Raw genomic sequence first — 19,328 nt, 5'->3', positions numbered from 1 at the left:
AGTTTTGATTTTTCCACCTGGAAGCCAATTTTCCTGTCTTGTTTGAAAACCTCCATTATTTGATAATAGTGGAGCCAATCTTGTACTTTGGGTTTTAGTTTTTCATGGCTCTTTAATTTCAGTTTCTCTCCATCCTGTTCTAAGATCTCACCATACTTTGGCCATCCGACCTCCATATTAACTTTCTTGTGGGCCTTAGCCTCTAAGGGTGACAACCATCTAGGGGTTTTGTTTTCCAACAGATCTTTATATCTCATCCACACATTAAACAACGCTTTCCTTACAATATGATTTTTAAAGGCACTATGCACTTTGATTTTGTCATACCATAAATATGCATGCCAGCCAAATGCATTATTGAAACCTTCTAAGTCCAAGATATCTGTATTCTCGAGGAGCATCCACTCTTTCAGCCAGCAGAATGCTGCTGCTTCATAGTACAATTTTAAGTCCGGCAGGGCAAATCCCCCTCTTTCTTTTGCATCTGTTAATATTTTATATTTTATTCTGGTCTTTTTGCCCTGCCAGACAAATTTCGCAATGTCTTTCTGCCACCTCTTGAAACAGTCCATCTTGTCAATAATCTGCAAAGTTTGAAATAAAAATAACATTCTAGGCAATACATTCATCTTAATCACTGCAATTCGGCCTAACATTGACAATCTCAAATTTGACCATATTTCTAGATCTTTTTTAATTTCTGACCAACATTTTTCATAATTGTCCTTATACAGATTCAAGTTTTTAGATGTTAAATTAACCCCTAGATATTTCACCTTCTTAACCACCGTCAGACCTGTCTCTTCTTGAAACTTATTCTTTTCCATATCTGTTAGGTTTTTCCCTAAGACTTTAGTTTTTTGTTTATTCAATTTAAATCCGGCCACCTGCCCAAATTGTTGGATTATTTCCAACACTCTTTTTGTACTAGTGTTTGGCTCCTGCAAGGTCAATACAAGGTCATCTGCAAACGCTCTTAACTTATAGTGTTTGGTTCCGACCTTTACACCTTTAACTTGCTGGTCATCAGGACAGCTGGACATATAAAGGGCCCCATTACGTTCAGTAGCTTAGGGCCTCATCAAGCCTAAATCCAACCCTGCTTCATCTCTAAGCTAAAAAGTCTCAAACAATGCAACCTTGATCATTTTGGCTGCCCATTTCTGAGCCTTGATACCACTTGAGGTCTTGTTTCACTGCTCTTTCTATGTTTGATTTTAACATACTTTTTTTTTTAGTTATTTCCATTTTTTGTTTTGTTTTTACACTTCAGTGTGAGATGACAAATAAATATAACAGCAGAAATATTTTAATAAATATTTCATATTGTTTTACGTAAACTACTCAGAGGCTTTTGATGATTACGTGGTTTATTATATATTGTTAAATAAACCACAAAATCTACACTAATTTTCCCTTAAACATTAACTGACTGTGGTATAGGTAGCATCTAGGCTGCTTCATCTTTCATGAATGGAGTAGCTGCAGGTTGTTGTAGCAAAGTTGTTGTCCTTACCGTGTGCATGTGAAAGGGGATCCATTTATAAATTTCAACCCCTCTGCCCCTGCTTTAAAATGAGGAACCACGACTTTCGAAAATGAATGAATGAAATGAATGAAAAGGAGGAACAACGTGAAATGAGACACAAAATGGTGTATGAGAATTCTCTAAAGAAAATAAAAAATAACTTCTATGAATATTTTTTTAAGAGGGCCCATGAAGTTTTTAGGCTGCTATCCTATACAATCCAGAGGTACTTACTTTTGAGTAGACATAAATTAGATTATCCTTATTAGATGCTTTTTGCAAAAAAAAAATAAAAAAGTAGGAAGGCAGAGTGCCTGTTTATGGATGAGCCCGTACTTTACATAACTAGAGGTGAATGTTGAGAAAGAAAGTGTATTTTCCTACAATCAGGCTTCTGAAGCTGTTTCGTTTTACTGTGATTTGTGAGGCACCACAGTTGTCTCCGACAGCCATTTGACACTTTTACATACAGACCCAGAAGACAAGATATGCATGGTGAAAATAAGGGGCATTAATGATTATAAAGGTTCCAATTTAGGCTCAGATCTGGAATGTCCCCCTGAATTCATGTTTGCAGACAGAATAAGCACTCCTTCCCTAAACTTTGATACGTACAGTTTTGCTTTCTGGGGCGGGGCAAGAGGGAATGACACACAACATAATACGTCAATATGGAGACAGCACCAGCTTTATACATGTATTTTATCAAAGTATTTTTCATGTATTTTATTTGGTCCTCTTTCCAGCTACACTTAACTGCAAAAGAGATGACAATAGAAGCATTTACCAGTAAAGCACAGAGCATTGGCTTTTATAGGAAACACCACCAAAAGATTGTGATTGGAACACGAGTTCCTGTTTTGGAAAAGAACCCCCTTATGCTGTTGTTGTGCATATAATCTGCTGGCCACTGATTTTAGACTCCCCCCCCCCAAAAAAAAAAAAATCAGTCCCGCCCCACCCCCAAGCCTGGTGCTTTATATTTCCAGGGATTTTTCCACCTTGTTTCATATGTTCAATAATAAAAATTAATGGATGCCGATAGTATTTTGGGCAAGTGCGCCAGTTGCAAAGTGATTATCCCTGGCCTGTAAACGAGAAAAACATGTACAGTATATATCTCAAGTCAAATGCTTGTGGAATGTTGGGACAAAAAAATAGCATGAGGTACAATTTAGAAAAGCCTTTGTTTACTAAATAAAAGTAAAATAAGCATGCTCAGTTAGATCACTCTCCAGAGCACCAGAATTTTTTCCATCCTACCATCTGCATTGGTATATCTGATGAATTGAAGCTGCACTTATGTAAACTTGCCTTTCTCACACTCCCTGCTCACCCTCCTCCACTGCTGAAATGCTGTTTCATCTAGGGCCAACGGCCAAACTCGGGCATGCCATAATTTAATAAGATATGAAGTATTTCAAAACACTTTCCTCTCATTGCACAATTTTTGCTTTCTTTAAGTTCAACTAAAACTTTTTTTTGTTCAGCAATTTATGTTCACAGAGAATAATCTTTCAGCAAAAGAGCATATCAGTAGTGAGGAGAACAACTCACTTCAGGAAGTAAATGGCCAATTCAGAAAGTAAAAGGGGAAAGTATTGCAGTATACTCTACTTACTGAGTACTGTTATGCTGGCCCTTAGAAAGAGAACACTGCAGAAAATATTTTGTTCTGCTATTTTTGGCAGCGTGTATCCAGATTTCTCAGAGTTCGGCTATAATTGCTAACCTCTGAAATTTTAACTCAATAAAAAGCTTGGCTATTAGCATGTGTTTTTTTGTATTTTCAAGCCTGAAACACAACTTTTTCTGTCTCCCTTCCCTCATCCTCCCTATGTATCCCGCATCCTCCCATTTTTGGTTCACCTTTGCCCAGTCCTCCAGGGACCACATGCCACAGGTGGGTAAGACCATAGTGGGTATGGCCATTTTTAAGTGCATGCATTTATGCACGTACACATATATGCAGGGCACAACTAGGGATGGGAGGATATGTCAATTTCAGTTCCCTCCTGTTTTCATTCTTCCAAGTAAGTTCTCCACATTTTGCAGCTTAAAAAAAAAAAAATCATCACGAAAATTCATCAGTATTTTTGTGAAAATCTGTCCTAAACCACACATTTTAAAGTTAGTTTTGATGATCATACCCATTCATATTTACAGCTCACCAATAGGCTGCTTGATATATGCAAATTTTCTTTCAAGTATTGTACTCTTCAAGATAATGTTCTGACAGAACCAAACGTCACTAGGTTACCTGCCTGCACTTTGGCACAAACCTTTAAAGCAAACAGATTAGCTGTTATCTGCAGCGTGTCACAGAATAGGAAGGGACCAAGGTGCGCCATGAAGAGAAGAAGAAGAAGAGTTTTGGATTTGATATCCCGCCTTTCACTCCCCTTCAGGAGTCTCAAAGCGGCTAACAATCTCCTTTCCCTTCCTCCCCCACAACAAACACTCTGTGAGGTGAGTGGGGCTGAGAGACTTCAAAGAAGTGTGACTGGCCCAAGGTCACCCAGCAGCTGCATGTGGAGGAGCGGAGACGCGAACCTGGTTCCCCAGATTACGAGACTACCGCTCTTAACCGCTACACCACACTGGCTCATGCCCAGGTTTGTCCTCGCTGGGCTCCTGCCAGCTCCCACACCCCTGCAGAGGGGGCACTCTCAAGTCCAGCAACCCTTGGTCACTCACTGCCTGTTCACCTTCCACTCTCAGGTCATGCACACAGTGCGAAGCATGAGGGTTAAGAGCAAACTGGGCTCAGGCGGAGAGTGCAAGTGAGAATTGGCGAGAAACTCAGTTCAGACTGCATGGGAAGGTGAATTTACCTAATCTGCACTGCCCCAAATAACAAGGCAACCTAGGCACTGGGCATCCTTTGAAATTTGAACTTCCCTGAATTTTTACAATGTAGTTCTCCAACCAAGTATTGAGAAGGAAAATGCACATGTAATTAAGGTAAACTCTGCATAAAAATGCATAGAAATGTGAAGACAACATGCAAAATGCATTATATTTGGGGGAAAATAAAATGTGCGTAACAAGGGAATATGCAGTAAAATGCTGGCTTATTTACACGACGACTGTTCTCCTATTAATTGCAAACTGAGGTGCACAGGTGCCAAGTCTCTGGGGCCCTGGGTGCCCGAATACCCACATTCCCCATGATGGGGCCAGGCACCCACCAATTTCGGTGCCAGGGCCATGCACGCTGCATGGCACCAATGGTTGCAGAGCCAAGTTGGAAATGGGGAGAGCCGAATTTAAGACTGGAAAAAATGGGAAAGCAGGGAAACAGATTATCCAGTTACCAGAAGGCAGTGGGAAAGAAGTGACTCCAGGGATCTTGCCCAAGGTCACCCTCACCCCACTCTTTGACCACGCCAGAGTACAACTCCATAAGCCGAGGAACCTTCCCTAGGCGGGGAGGCCAGCCCTTTCTTTCCCCTCCCACCAGCCTCTGCGCTCTTGGAAGCTTCTTGGTCTCAGGGAAAGAGCGAGGAGTTCGCCAAACCTCCAACAAAAAGAGAGCAGCGCCACTCCGGAGAAAGTCTTCCTTTTTGCGCTTTCCATCTCTGGCAAATGGGAACCCGAGTTCCAAGCTCCGGCCCTCCCAGCCCCCTCGGAGAAAACCCCACCCAAGCTGACACTCGCTGGCATCTCCATGAATGGCTCCTTCCAGCCGCCAAGCCCCAAGTTTCTTGGCTGCCTCCGCCGCCAACGCTCCCATGGCGTTGCTGGGAGTGGAGACCCGCTTGATCCCACCTCCTCTGCCATTCAGCCGGCACCGTGCAAAAACCCACCCGCAGCGCCGTCCACGCCTCTCGCCGAGGAACCTCGGAGGAGCGCTCAAGAGCTCCGCCACTGCGCGCCAGCGGACCCAGCCTGAAGGGAAAGCGCTGGGCGAGCCGGAGCGGCGGGACGGAGCCTGGCTACAGGCGGGTGGGACGCGCCCGGGCTCCTCGCCGTGAGCTCCTCGCTGACTGACCGGAGCCCTCCGCGGCTAGTGGCGACGTCGCAAAGCGAAACTTAATTGGACCCAGTCGGAAGCCTCCCGGGTTCGGCTGCCTGCCGTCCCCAGAAAACGAAGGCGGAGGCAAAACAAACCAAGAGACGCTGCCAGTTGTGTTTGTTGGAACGTTTTATTTCAAGCTTCGCTGAAAGTTTCGCGCAGCCAGCCGGCCATAGTCAGCCTCGGCTCCCGTTCCCGTCCCCCTTCCCCCCCCCCGCCCGGCACTCGAGGTCTCGCCTCAAGGCGGCAGCGCGATGGGCACGAGCCTGGCCCCACCACCATCATGAGCGGAAAACTCCCTCCGCGCGGACCATGTCCCATGGTAAGGAGACGGCGGCGAGGCTCTGCGCGCGCTTCGGCCTTGCGTGGCGGGCGCACGCGCCCTGCTCGCCGACCCTTTCGCTTCGGCGCCGCGTCGACCCTCCGCGGAAGACGGGAGAGGGAAGCGGAGACCCCGAGTCGCCCCCGCGGCCCCTTCTCCGCAGCGTCTCTCTCTCCCGACAACCCACCTTTGCGCTTGGCCTGAGCACGCGCTCTCCTCCTGCCGCTGCTGCTTCTGCTGCGCCTCCTCGGCGACTCCCGAGCCTTTGCGCGCCGCGGGAGAGGCTTCCGCGCTTTTATCCCCTCGGCCCGCGGAGGGAATTTCCCCGCGTTTCCAGAGCGAAACTGGAAGCGCCTTATTCCCAGCAGCGCTGGGCAGGGACACCCGAAATCTCCCGGAGACAAAAGGCAGGGGAGTGGTGGAGGACATTTGTTTGCGAGGCGAGGCACGTTGGGGCGAGCGAGTCCTGGGAGCCAAGTGTCACCCCGCCCTCGAAGGGTGCCATTAACCCCGTTCCCAAGTCTTCGGAAGCCAGGCGTCTCCGCACGCCGCGCGGAGTCCAGAAAATCCCGAGCGCGCCGGGCTTAATTCCAGCTGGCAAGGCGCGGGGCTTCGCTTCTTCCCGCAGGTGCTGCCCGCCGCTGGCATGGCAGCATTCGCGCCTTCTTTTCCCGTAAAACTTCCCCGAGACGACCCAAAAAGTAAAGCACCAGCCAAAAGCCATTAAAAAAGAAAAGATAGCGTTGCAAAAGATGGTAACCCCTTAGTTGACTTTCTCTCAAACAAGGAAATAATAAAAAATACATAAGGTTAAGAATTGCAGCGCCCATAAGAATTGCAATGCCCATAAGGGTATCAAAATGAGACTCTTCTGCCTCTCCAGAAGGGTTTGTGGGATCCTTTCCAAAAATGATCTTGGCCGGCCAGAGCCGAATGTGAAGATTTTCCTCCAACAGGTGCTTTTGCAAGTGCCTTTTGCCACAGTTCAAATATACACAGCACCATCTCTCTGTGTCAGGTGTCTGGGGGGATAAACTTAAGAGGACTCTTATACTGCAAACAGTATGGGATAGTTCCATGTACTTATTCCAGATTGTCATTAGTTCCTTAATATGCACGGGCCATGATTTAAACTAAGGGTGGCATTAAAAACCCACCCCATTTTTAGACACCCCCATTCCAGTGGCTTTGGGTCAGTCACAGGCTACCAGCTGCAGTAGTTTTTAGCGGAATCCCAATCCCTAGCAAGAAAAACTCAGAGGGTTATACTAGCTCTTGAATCCAGGCTGGTGCTCTTTCAAAAATACCACTTTTAGGCTTTTCACCAGTTCTGTATCTTCTTTGCTGCAGGATGTTTCACTTTCGATGGGTAAAGAGGAATGAGACAGACAGATAAGGTTGCCAGGCAGCACTGTTTGCTGCTAATTCCCAGAACTGTGCAGACTATGCCCACTAGCATGGAAAAGCTGCCAAGCGAGGACTGTAGAACAGTATTGCGGAAGCTTATGTAGACTGTGTTCCAACTCACCTTGTTCAGCAAAGGAATACCTGTACTGTATAGCTCTCCCCACTTTTTTGCTTGCAAGCTTGTTCATGTGCTTGTTTCTTTCTGCTGCCATTTCTTCCTGTTGGCTGGGAAAACCATGCTGTACAGCAGGATGCTGTGTCTTCTTGGCTTGCCCTAATCTCCACTCTTCCTACCTCCACCCTTGGCTGTGTAGCAGTGATAATGTTCAGAAATAACAGAATAGTTTCCCTGCTTGTTGTTTCCATTGTGTACCTATAGTGCCTGGTTTTGGCCATATGTGTAGAAATGCAGGTGGGTGGTGCATGAGTCATTTGTTTTTAAAAATAATTTTTTGAAATATTTTAAACGACCCTTCATTTTCATGGATACCAGGGCAAGCTACAATAGGCTCGAATAAAGTTGATCGTGCCAAAAAAAACCAATATGCAATAACCCTGGTGGCTGGTAGCTGTTGGCATTGGAAGGGCAGAAGAAAGCAGAAAACCAACAGTAGATGGAGCCAGAGCTGATGACAGGCAGAGCCAGCTAAATTAAAGTTTTCCATTTTTTCCCTCCATTGAGATAGAAATTCAACATAGGGTTAAGCATATTGCTCCATCGACACAAGCATTTCTTGCTTGCCTGAAGGAACAATCTGCCCTCTCGTCCTCCTGCGAGGTGCACACAATGGGAGGACAGGAGGGGAGCCTCATTGTGCTAGCAGAAGTCCTTGTGTGGGCTTCCATTCGTGGGACTTCTACTACAGTAGTTGAAACTGCTACACTGAGACTACCATCCAATGCCATCCTCTGGGCTGGTTGTAAGTGTGAAGTTAAGCAAGTGGGGGCTGGCTGAGGGTAGTCTGAGCTTGATGGGGGCACTGTACCATTTGCCCTAATGGACCTCTGCTGCAGTAAGACAATAGAATTACCTAAAACTTAATTACCAAACACTTAGATGTGTCTTAAAAAGCCAGAAATATTTCTATTAAGCATATTGCCAAAAGAAATAGGGAAATTGAAAAGAACATTGTTCATGTACGGGATAACGGCGGCCAGAATTTTAGTAGTAAGAAATTGGAAAAATACAACAATACCTAACACGGCAGATTGGCAAATCCTGATGGTAGAATATCTGCAGCTAGCAAAGGTGACAGGAAGGATAAGAGGCCAAACAAAACAAATAGTCTATAAGGATTGGAACATTTTTAAAGAATACTGTACTTTAAAAACTATGGTATAAAAGGAAACCTCTTGGCAGAATTAGACTGACCCTTGTATAGATATAAGTTCGTAGGGAGGTAAAAAGAAACTATATAAGAAATATGTAACTGTGTGGTATAAGGTAACCAATAGATAAGGTAACCAATAGATAAAGTACAGTGAGACTAATTGGAAGTCATTTTTAATTTTTCTCTTTACAAGTTTTATAATTGGTTTCATTATTGGGAGTATAAATGATGTTAGCCATATTAATTTTGTTGTTTTTTATATTGTTGTTGTTTGTTTGCTTTTTTATTGTTTGTCTGCCTGCTTGCTTGTATGTTTGTTTGTTTTCTTTTCATAAATGTATTTATTTTAAAACAATAAAGATATATTCACGAAGAAAAAAAAGAAAAGAAAAAAGAAGTGTCTTCAAACCAAGTAGAGCAGGCTAAACAATAAGCCAACTTTAAAATGCCGATAGGAAATATGGTTTGTGAATTTCCCCTTTAATAGAATTTGATAAAAGGAATTCCACCCTCATGATTTAGTGCCATTGGCCTAGTATTGTGGAATGATCTGCTCACATAGATTCAGGTGGCACCTTCTGCTGAAAACTATTCCACCAGGCCTATGTAGCCAGTTTAGTATAGATCTTTCCAGTGATTAATTGATAATCTGTTTTCAACTTTTTAATATGGTTTTTATTATCTGAATAATGTTATCAAGCAGTAATCTGTTACATATCTCCAACCCATCACTATTTAATATTAAGTCATATTACCATAGTCAGCTGAGCATATAACTTCCTTGGTACAAACTGTAATTCAATGTCATTTTGTAATCTAGCTTTTTTAAGGTATATCTTTGGGATTCTGCCACTGTTCCTAGCTTTGGTACCAGTTGGTTCATCTGCTTCCATGAATGCTTTCCTGAAAAAATATGAAATGTTTCTATCTTTCAACATTCGTGTGCTGGTAGGTAACATTTAATATACATATACATACATATATAGAGAGAGGGGGGGAAATGTATTTATCTGAGCAATTTTAACACCCTGAATGTTAAAACATTCCCAATGGAGATGTTAGCAATCCCGTTGTCTTGAAATATAGAAATGAGGTGTACTATGTGGGAATCTATGAATATATGGTATCGTTTGTGTAATAAATTACACCTGCATACTGCCCTTCAATCAGAGAGTTCCCAGGATGGGAATATAACAATAAAACCATTAAAAAAGACAAAAGATTTAGTAAGGCCAGTGGTTAAAACAACAGATAACAACAAACTTGAATTGGTTTGAACAGACAAAGTTAATGGTGCTATGGCTTTGCAAATGGCCAGTGCTGGGCAAACATTGAATTGTTGAATCCCCCCCACCCCCGTCTACTCACACGAGCCATCATACTTCTCTCTCCTCCATAGGAATGTATGGCAATTATATTATGAAACAAATCCTGGTGTAGTTCCATGCAAAACTGAAATGTTCTCTTTGAAAGAACTATGACAGGTGAATTGGTGACAGAAAATCAGACCCGAGGCAATGGTGGCATTAGAAAAGAAAGCAGAAGTAGCCCTTGGTACACACTTGGAAAAATGGGAGATGCTAGGATTCAAGCCTGCCTCTTTCAACTGATAATAACATAAGAACAAATGCATATAACGCTGCAGTTGCTGATTTGCATTAGCATCGCTTTGTTTGGAAGAGATGGGCTTCCACTTGCATCTTCATGCCTTGTGGTTGTTTCCTTCTACTATCTCAGCTGCTGAGTCAACAGTAATTTGTCATTGGGTTGTTGCCAGTGTTTAATACCAAGAAAACAAGCTATGCTTCTGATTACAGTGTTTGTTTCTTTGGCATCCAACATGCAGGTAGCTGAGTTCACATTGAATGTCTTCAAGTGATTTCAGAACTGCTGTAATTCATGGATTGGATCCAAACTAAGTGAGTTGAACTTCATCTCCATTTAAGTCACTGTTGTTAAACCATGACTAATTTGCACCATTGAAATCAATAGGCTCTTAGTTCAACTCACTTACAGTGCAGTCCTAACCATATCTACTAAGAAGTAAGTCCCACAGTTCAATGCAGCTTACTCCCAGGTAGGTAAGTAGGGTTAGGACTGCAGCCTATGTCTGGATCCAATCTATTACATCGTTACCTAATTTGTTATCAAAATTCCATAATACGTTGCTAGGAAGCAGCTATAGTTTTCCTCCCAGAAGCTAATCCTTTCTCTATTCTTGTTCTAGGGAAATGGGTTTTTCCTTGCTTATTTGCAAGTCACTTTCCCATCATTCTGGTGCATCTGTTGCCAGGCATCTCTGTGCCAAAATGTAGGAAATAGAGCAAACATTTTAACTGCCAAGGGATGAATAATTAGCAAACTTTCACAATGGAAAAGATTGCAGTACTGAGACACCAAAACTGGATCTTCTTAAATACTTGTGAGCCAAATTTTGTTTTGTACTTGCTACAGGCTGCCTTGTGGTCATTTTCCGTTTAGATGGAGAGGTTGCCTTTTTAGAGCAGCATGACAGGAAGGTGATTGATTGACACCCAGCCAGATGGGCGGGGTCAAAATAATAAAATTTATTTTTATTTTTACAGAAATTTAGGATAAATTGATAGCAGGATAAATTGACTTAGTAAACTGTTCATTGAGTGTTTGCATGCACTTAGTAAAAGGGATGTTTTGTTTATTCCTGGTCTCTGCTTTGTAGTGTGCTGTGATTGGGAAGATGGGATTAATCTCGAAAAGGATTGTGGTATAGAGGTGATTAAAGTAAATGACTGCAGCTGTAGGAAAAGGGGTTCAAAAAGAGATTGAGAAGAGCTTCCCAATAACCTCTCCAGACTGAGCAAATGGAGAATAAGATGGCGAATGCAATTCGATGTAAACAAGTGTAAAGTAAAGGTAAAGGACCCTGACCGTTAAGTCCAGTCATGGATGACTCTGGGGTTGCGGCGCTCATCTTGCTTTACTGGCTGAGGGAGCCGGTGTTTGTCCGCAGACAGCTTCTGGGTCATGTTGCATGACTAAGCAGCTTCTGGCGAACCAGAGCAGCACACAGAAACGCCATTTACCTTCCTGCCGGAGCGGTACCTATTTATCTACTTGCACTTTGACGTGCTTTTGAACTGCTAGGTGGGCAGGAGCAGGGACCGAACAACAGGAGCTCACCCTGTCGTGGGGATTTGAACCGCCAACTTTCTGATCGGCAAGCCACCTTCTGATCGGTTTAGACCACAGCGCCACAAGTGTAAATGTAGGTGTAAAAAAGCCCCTTCATATCACATAATAATACTCATGGGGCCTGAACTGACCAGGCAGTGACTGACCAGGAAAGAAACCTTGGAATCATAATTCAATGAAGATGTTGACCCAGGGTGTGGCAGCTGTCAAAAACGTTAATTCCATGCTAGGAATCATTAGGAAAGGAACTGAAAATCGTAATGCCGTTATCTAAATTTATGGTACAACCACAAATGGAATACTGTGTGTCGTTCTGGTTTGCTGGTTTGTTGTAAAGTTGGAATATGTTCAGAAAAGGGCAACCAAAATTACTGGGGAGGTTGGGTGGGTGGATCAAGTCCCTGGTGCAGAAAGGTTACAGCATTTGGGAGTTTTTGATTTACAGAGAAGGCAAGTAAGAGAGAAGTTTATAAAACCATGCACGGCATGGGAAAAGTGGACAGAGAGCAGTTTTTCCTCCCTCTCCCAACACTAGAACTCGTGTACATCTAATAAAGCAGAATGCAGGAAGATATAGCACATAGTTAAGCTGTAGAACTCATTCTCATAGGAGGTAGTGAGGACCACGAATTTGGATGGCTTTAAAAGAGGATTAGACAAATGAATTGAGTATAAGTCTCATGGCTACTAGCGATGGTGGCTATGTTCTGCGTCCACAGCTGGAGGCTGTCTGCTTCTGAATAGCAGCTACTGGAATCCACTGGAGGGGGAGAGTGCGAATGTGCTGAGGTCCTGCTTGTAGCTTCCTCACAGGCATCTGGTTGGCCACCGTGAGAAAAGGATGCTGGACCAGATAAGCTGCCTGATCCAGCAGGATCGTGTTAAGTTCTCTTGTAGAGTTGGCCAAGAGTGGATGCCACCCCAGCCAGAGCCAAAAAAGGCTAGCTACCCCTTTTCTAACGAAGTATCCAGTTGAATTTCCCCTGTGCCATAGTTTTTCTAGCTTAAAATGCTTATTTATGGATCTAGGAAAAGGGAAAGTCTAGTCCTCTGATTTCTGAGTAAACATGCTTACAGTCAATCTATTAAAACAGTAAGGAAATTCCGTAGGAATAGCAACATGCAAAACTGAAGCAGTTGACGACATACAGTGCTTCCAGGATGTCCTCTCATATGGCTGGCAATAAATCATAATAAAATCCTGCATTAGAACATTTGTGGTGTTCATGTACAGACCTAGATACTTGGGGTGGGGGGAATGCTGAAATAACAAAAAGCTTTTTAAAATGTGAAATGAAGCTAAAGTATGCAGGCAAGCATGTATTTTCCTCTTCAACAAGTTCTTTTATGTCTTCCTTTTAAAAAACAAACATATTAATCTATTCTTGAGGTTTGGACATAAAATGCTGTTGTATCCAACTGACTTCATACTGTCTACATGTAAATGTACCCAGCAAGGCAGATCAGTTACTCCAGGTTGATGAACCAAATGGAGGGAAAACAGACCACTGCATATGAATGCTTGCAGAAACGTTTCTCATGCTTTCACAATGGATCTCAGGGACATGGTCAAATCATTGAGTGCATTGAGCTTATTACACTGGAAAAAGAGATGCAGAAGCATCTAAATTTAAACGTTATTACTTGCATTCTAATTTATAGGAAAACCAGATTGAACAAAATGATGGATGTAACCGGTCTAACACCAATAGAGTTTTCTGCAACACAATGGAGGTAATGTTGCTTAAAAACAACAACACATTGTAGTTTCTGTAGAGCAAGCACAATAGGAAAGGATTTCACAATTATGAGACATTGTTGACTTTTTGGGGGGAACATCTCCCCCTCCCCCCAAAAAAAGTCTTCGGGCTTTTTTTGGATTGAAATCTGCTCAGACGCCATTTTGATAGTCTGATTCCTGGATGCGTTGATGGAACTGCCAAGAGACGACCTTATGCTGATCTTCACACCTGGGAAGGTGTGTAGGGAAGTGGTGTGGGATGGTGCCAAAGGGAATCCTGACAGCGCCCAACAAAATGATAGTTGTAAATGAATACTTGTAGAAACATTTATCACAGAGTTTCAGAACTGACCACAGTAATGTGCACAAGCCATTGACTGGTTATACAACAGTGGGTTTATTTACACTGGAAAGAGAAATGTGGAAACATATGAATTAACATGCTTGTTCCTTGTGTTCTAATTTGTTATAGGTGAATACAACTGGACTAGAAGTCTTCTGCAATTCAGCTTTGGTAATGTTGATTTTTCTGGAGTTAGTATATACTGTATCCTTAGTTTCTGTGGAGCAAATGCAAGCAAGGAAAGATACCATAACTATGAAAGACACTATAACTTACTTTCTTCCTTCCCTTTTCCCTGCCTGTGACCTGCTCAGGGTATCAGCAGGATGAGTGTGTTGTCCTTCCAGACTTTCTTATACTTGGCCTGAAGCTGATGTGCTTTAAGTATAGCATGGACAAGCATGACCAAGGCATGAACAGCCTGGTCAAATGGCTTGAGCTTTTATAAAGGCATGATAAAGCATTTTTACAACTCACGGGGGCATTTTGACTTTATCTTCTATTTGCATTTTATATTGTTTCACAGGCGGCACTTACTAGGGTTTGGAAGGAAGGAAGCATCCCTGGAAATTTATGGCATATTGTAATATTTGAATTTATTCATAAATATAGGGTGGTATTCAAGTGTAAGCCCTGTTTAGACTAGACCCATTTAAAGTAATAAACACAGCTAGCTTAGGGTCATTCATTCCAATGAGTCTACTTTGCGTAAAACTTAGTTGATTACAACCCTATATATACTCTCTGTCTGTCATAAAGTATCAGAGCTGCATATGATATATATATGTATATACTAAAATAGAAAAACCATTAAGAGCAGAACTAATCTTGGGACTTAAATTAGCCCAAGCCATTGTGAAAAGTGGTAGACGGACAGTGCCCGCTGGCCTTAGAGCTGCACAGGATTACCCAATATAAAAGAAACAGTCCTATGGAAAGTTTAACTGTTTTTAATGTTAGAGCAGTTATTGGAGGCACCAGCATTAAATGGAGAAGACCTAGCAAAGTGTCGGTGTCACTTGAAAGTAGTTTAAAGGAGAGACTGGGAATTAAACTCCACACTGAAGTAAAAGTGGGGCGTAGGGATCAACATATTGAATATTTTATTCAATTTTGAGAGCCAAGAGCCTGAAGGGTCAGTATGTAAGTAAGTTGTATCAAGCCTAATAACTTTTTTGTTTTGTTTTGTTTACAGAAGAGAGACATTCGTGACGTGGCATGCCATCTTCAAAAAATGACCAGGAGATGTAACTTCACTGAAAGTGTAGAGAAGAACATGAATGAGGTTTCCGGTATGACATTGGTAATGCTCAAGGTATGCTTTGTTTTTGCAGCTTGTTTCCTTTCAGCTACTTTTACTTGCCCCTCACATCTGTGCACCTCTCTTTACTTCTGGAAGATTTGACACTGAATTTGCTGATTCAATAACATATCCATCATTTTCCTAGTGTTATTACCTGCATAGTACTTAACTGTTTTTTCCCCTAGCTGATTTATTGAAATGCCTCGTACAGGGGTCAGCAAACTTTTTCAGCAGGGGACCGGTCCACTGTCCCTCAGACCTTGTGGGGGGCCAGACTATAATTTCTTTTTTGGGGGGGGGAATGAATGAATTCCTATGCCCCACAAATAACCCAGAGATGCATTTTAAATAAAAGCACACATTCTATTCATGTAAAAACACGCTAATTCCCAGAATGTCCACGGCCGGATTTAGAAGGCGATTGAACCGGATCCGGCCCCCAGGCCTTAGTATACCTACCCATGACCTTGTACAACTTTTTTTTGTTTTGTAGTGGCTTAAAATCTAGCTAGTATATTCTTAAGCCTACCAATTTCAAAATGTTTTGTGTACAGACTTGATATATTGTCACTCAAAAAGATGATCTATGTACACTTCAACAGCCATCTTTCCTTTTCTTTTTTTAAAAAAAATATAGGACTGTAACAACAACACTGGTATAAAACGACAAAGAGGAAACCCATGTCCAAATGTAAGATATATCAAAAGGCTCTGTCGTGAATGTTTGATAAAGGATATAACTTTTCAGTTTAAGTTATGTTGGGATCAACTGATGTCACATTGGACTTAAGTGGAATAGGATGAAGCATTTTAAAGCTTGTTACAATTAAGTGAAGCTTTATGAACTACACAATGCTCTGGTTTTTCAGAGCACACCGGTTTTCTACAAAAATACTTTTAAGCACTGCAACGATCTCCTCTTTGCTTATGCAAATCTTCTGCACCAAGTCCCTGAGAAGACGGCAGTTCTTTCGTTCTTGGGAAGAGGGGTCACAGAGGCAAAAGTTGGAAGTTTGTAGTCAAAGCACTCTGTGTCTCAAGGAAACTTTCAACACCAGTGGAAGCAGAGAACTGACCAGTGGGGTGGAGAACTGCAATCTGTACTTCATCAGTCATTAAAACCTGTACCTGCCCTTTAAAATATATTATTTAAACCGACAACTGTTTTAAATGTACAACTGAAACAATGAAGCACTTTAAAAAATACAAAGGAACTTATGAAAATTATGTGTTTGTAATACATTGTGGTGTTGTTGTTGTTGTTTAAAAAAGTCATTACGAGGGATTTCTTAAGTTACTAATACTGTACTTCATGGATTTCAAAACCACTTTAGGACCAAAGGCAAGCTTGGAAGGAAAAAAGGATGAATGAAGAGTACAGTTTCTTGGTTTGGGGATTTGTAGTGATGAGGAGTGTAGGTAGCTTCTAGGAGCTAAACTGTGAATATGAGGAAAGTACTGCTGCTTTGTTTTGTGGAAGTTAGAAAGGTACTTGCAGGAATACTCAGGAATTGCTCAAATTTGGGATTGACTTCTTGGGTGCCAGCCATTTAATGCGACAAACCACCATTTAACTTAAAATATTTAGATTTTAAAAAATAAAATAATACTGGCATTTTACAGCTAGAATGTTTTAATTTAACAAATGCTTTTTATATTTGTCTTGTATAAAATTGCAGAGTTCTGAACTATTTTTAGTATTAAAAGTATATATATTGCTATCTCCTATATTGTATCTATATTGCTGTCTAATGATATTTGTAGTGCATTCTAGCATTAACTAGGGAGAAAACAGTCTTGAAGCAGAAAACAGAAAGCTTGGAAGTGGAAAGTTGTTAACTCTTCTTTAAAGAACAACAACCGTAAAGCCAAAAAATGCAACCATGATCTCAATTCTCAGGGATTAAGCTAAATAAATTTGGAATGCAAACAAAACACTACTATAACATGTGTAGTTAATAGCTATAAATGCAGTGCTATTTTTCCAGAAAAAGAGGTGCCAGAACTCACCATGAATGCCTCCCTCATCCTCTTAGAATGACAATAGTGCCCACCTGAGAGATGCTAGAACTGAATTTCAGTGAGCTCTCACTGAAAAAAAAGCCCTGTATAAATGTCTTAGTACATAACATCCTGTTTCTAGGAAGATGTTTGATATCTGTTAAAACTTGCGTCTTCTTCCTTTAGTCAAGTTGAGCCCAAGGGTAGACCACCTTTGGTGGCCTCCCTATATCCCTCCCTCTGCGATGGCCAGCACTTGTTCACCTGCCAGACTCTCTGCTGGCTCTTCTGTTTATCATCATGGCAGAGTTAGTTTCTTGGTTGCCCAGTCAGCTTCCTTCCGTGCCCCATGATGTACCTTTGCGCTGCTTCAATGAGAAACGGAAGCTCCATCAGGAAGGCAGCCAGGTGTCCCAACCTATTATACTAGATTGTCTTACTCCTGTAGCTGGGTTGTCTGACTTTCTGCAGCAATCCTACAGAACACATGCACCTAGAAAGAGAGCCAACGGTACTCTAGCTATCATGCTGTGGTTGGCTAATGTCTTCCCAATGGCTCTTTTGTTCCTCTTCACAGCACTGAGGAGGAAAAGCTGAGGGTTGCATGCAGTCCATAGGTCGCCACCTGTGTTTTAGCCTACCTGTGCATTAGACCTGAATTCTCCTGTTTCATGCTTCCAGTTATTCTTATTTCCCACCTGGTCAAGCCAGTAAGGCACACTGGCCCAGCTCTCCATTGTAACATTGTACAACTTGAAGTATGGGAGTAAACTTCTGTGGATTTTATTATTTTTCAAGAGAGTGCATGGAGGTATTTTGAGCACAGGTTTGACATGGAAAGTGTTATCAGCAGTTTCTTAAACACAGCAAATATACATAGTAGAGGAGTATTAACTCACCTGTGTTAAGTTCTTTCCAGTGCATTTCCAGGTGCAATGCAAATGGGGTTTTAGACCTGAGTAGAGGACTGCCAAATAAGCCTTTCCAAAATCTAAGGTTGGGTTCAGAGTCATTTTCTGGATTCCCCCAATTTCCGATACTAGGCTTGCATGGCCCACTTTTAGTGGGGGACCCCCCCCCACTTACTAAATCTGTACATGTTGACTATACAAAAAAAATATATCTTCAAGGTTTTTAATGGCAATGGGTGGCTGCTTGGTTTGCTCTTAATTTCAACTGATTTTTGACTGCTTTCCTCATTCATGCTGCTGCTTTAAATTGTGTGTATTTCTTTTATATTGAGTTGGATGGATTTTTGATGTAAACAATTTTGTATATTTAATAAAACATATTTTAAATAAAAATAAACAAAATATTGGGGGTTTGACTTACATATAGGCTTAAGCTGCAGGGACCCAGTTAATAGCACACTATATACTTTAACAATTTCTATTGCACACAAATAAAGGTAAAGGTACCCCTGCCCGAACGGGCCAGTCTTGACAGACTCTGGGGTTTGTGCGCCCATCTCACATCTATTGGCCGGGGGCCAGCGCTGTCCGAAGACACTTCCGGGTCACGTGGCCAGCGTGACAACGCTGCTCTGGCGAGCCAGAGCCGCACACGGAACGCCGTTTACCTTCCCGCTGGTAAGCGGTACCTATTTATCTACTTGCCCCCGGGGGTGCTTTCGAACTGCTAGGTGGGCAGGCGCTGGGACCGAGCAGCGGGAGCGCACCCCGCCGCGGGGATTCGAACCGCCGACCTTTCGATCGGCAAGCCCTAGGCGCTGAGGCTTTAGCCCACAGCGCCACCCGCGTCCCACAAATACCCAGTCTCAAACTTTAGGTCAGTTTGCTTGATCAGGGAAGGATTTCAATAGTGTGATAAGCCACAAGACCATTATGTTGGCCCCATCAGGATTCAGTGTCAAGTAGCTTGCCCACATCTAGTTCACATCACCCAGGTATTGAGAAAGGTATTGAGAAAGATTTCAGGATTTGACAGCTTATGTACTAACTTAGCAGCAAGGGTGCTGCCAGAAAAACAAAACAAAGGAACCTCTTCATCCCGGAGAAGAGTGACTAGTGGGGTGCCACAGGGTTCTGTCTTGGGCCCGGTGCAGATGACACCAGAGGACAGGATCACACTTCAAAACGACCTGGACAGATTAGAGAACTGGGCCAAAACAAACAAGATGAACTTTAACAGGGAGAAATGTAA

At 42.5% G+C, this 19,328-nt stretch overlaps 1 protein-coding gene and 1 long non-coding RNA gene across 4 annotated transcripts in view; one reads left to right on the top strand and one right to left on the bottom strand.

Annotated features, from left to right (window-relative positions):
- LOC309538488 overlaps positions 1-6,149 on the bottom strand; it is a 42,525-nt gene extending 36,376 nt beyond the window's left edge. The window contains exon 1 of the long non-coding RNA XR_014222225.1: positions 6,056-6,149. This is a non-coding gene — a long non-coding RNA (uncharacterized lncRNA). The remainder of the gene's footprint in view (positions 1-6,055) is intronic.
- On the top strand, positions 5,468-18,478 carry IL7 (interleukin 7). Of its 3 annotated transcripts, none has more exons than XM_082234051.1 (6): positions 5,468-5,868; positions 9,427-9,554; positions 13,440-13,511; positions 13,991-14,032; positions 15,057-15,176; positions 15,802-18,478. In XM_082234051.1, exons 1-6 carry the CDS (start codon positions 5,859-5,861, stop codon positions 15,952-15,954), a joined length of 525 nt encoding a protein of 174 aa, XP_082090177.1. In that variant the 5' UTR covers positions 5,468-5,858; the 3' UTR covers positions 15,955-18,478. The 3 variants fall into 3 exon arrangements, with proteins under 3 accessions (XP_082090177.1, XP_082090175.1, XP_082090176.1); XM_082234049.1 differs by lacking the exon at positions 5,468-5,868 and adding an exon at positions 6,487-6,569; XM_082234050.1 differs by lacking the exon at positions 5,468-5,868 and adding an exon at positions 7,398-8,288.
- The last annotated feature ends 850 nt before the right edge of the window (positions 18,479-19,328 follow it).

This window comes from Podarcis vaucheri (assembly GCF_965113315.1).
Source record: "Podarcis vaucheri genome assembly, chromosome: 8".
NCBI classification, from domain to species: domain Eukaryota; kingdom Metazoa; phylum Chordata; class Lepidosauria; order Squamata; family Lacertidae; genus Podarcis; species Podarcis vaucheri.
The sequence above is the reverse complement of the archived record's forward strand: the minus strand, read 5'-3'. Positions and strand labels throughout refer to the sequence as shown.